The sequence below is a fragment of the Nestor notabilis genome, unplaced genomic scaffold, assembly GCF_000696875.1.
Source record: "Nestor notabilis isolate BGI_N333 unplaced genomic scaffold, ASM69687v1 scaffold22301, whole genome shotgun sequence".
NCBI lineage: Eukaryota > Metazoa > Chordata > Aves > Psittaciformes > Psittacidae > Nestor > Nestor notabilis.
The window spans coordinates 1,708-2,088 of NW_009915445.1; the positions used below are offsets into that span (position 1 = coordinate 1,708).

At 65.1% G+C, this 381-nt stretch overlaps 1 protein-coding gene across 1 annotated transcript in view; it reads right to left on the reverse strand.

The window, feature by feature from the left end:
• Positions 1 to 378, reverse strand: part of LOC104413217 (fructose-bisphosphate aldolase A-like) — a gene marked incomplete at both ends in the record, with an annotated part of 2,055 nt that extends 1,677 nt beyond the window's left edge. The window contains 2 exons of the mRNA XM_010024145.1: positions 6 to 136; positions 238 to 378. Of these exons, the coding sequence (XP_010022447.1) occupies positions 6 to 136; positions 238 to 378 (272 nt within the window). The remainder of the gene's footprint in view (positions 1 to 5; positions 137 to 237) is intronic.
• Between the last annotated feature and the right edge of the window lie 3 nt (positions 379 to 381).

Here is a 381-nt window from a genome sequence, read left to right on the forward strand (position 1 = left end):
GAGGAGACAGTGGGGGACACACACACACACACAAGGGGGGGACGTCACCCACCTTCTCGGTGACGTATTGGCAGTGCTTGAGGTCGTGGTCTCCATCCGGGAGGATCTCGGGCTCCACGATGGGGACGATGCCGTTCTGTGGGGACACGGGGGGCAGGTGGGGACAGGGACACCCCGGAGGAAGCAAGGGAAGGGGGCAAGGGATGGGGTGGAGGTGACACAGGGACAGGGTGGGACCTGCTGGCAGATGCTGGCGTAGCGGGCCAGGACGTTGGCGTTCTCCATGACCGCCAGGCGGGTCGGGGTGTGCGCCGAGATCTTGAGGACACAGCGCCACTTGGCAAAGTCAGCCCCGTCCTTCTTGTACTGGGCACAGCGCTC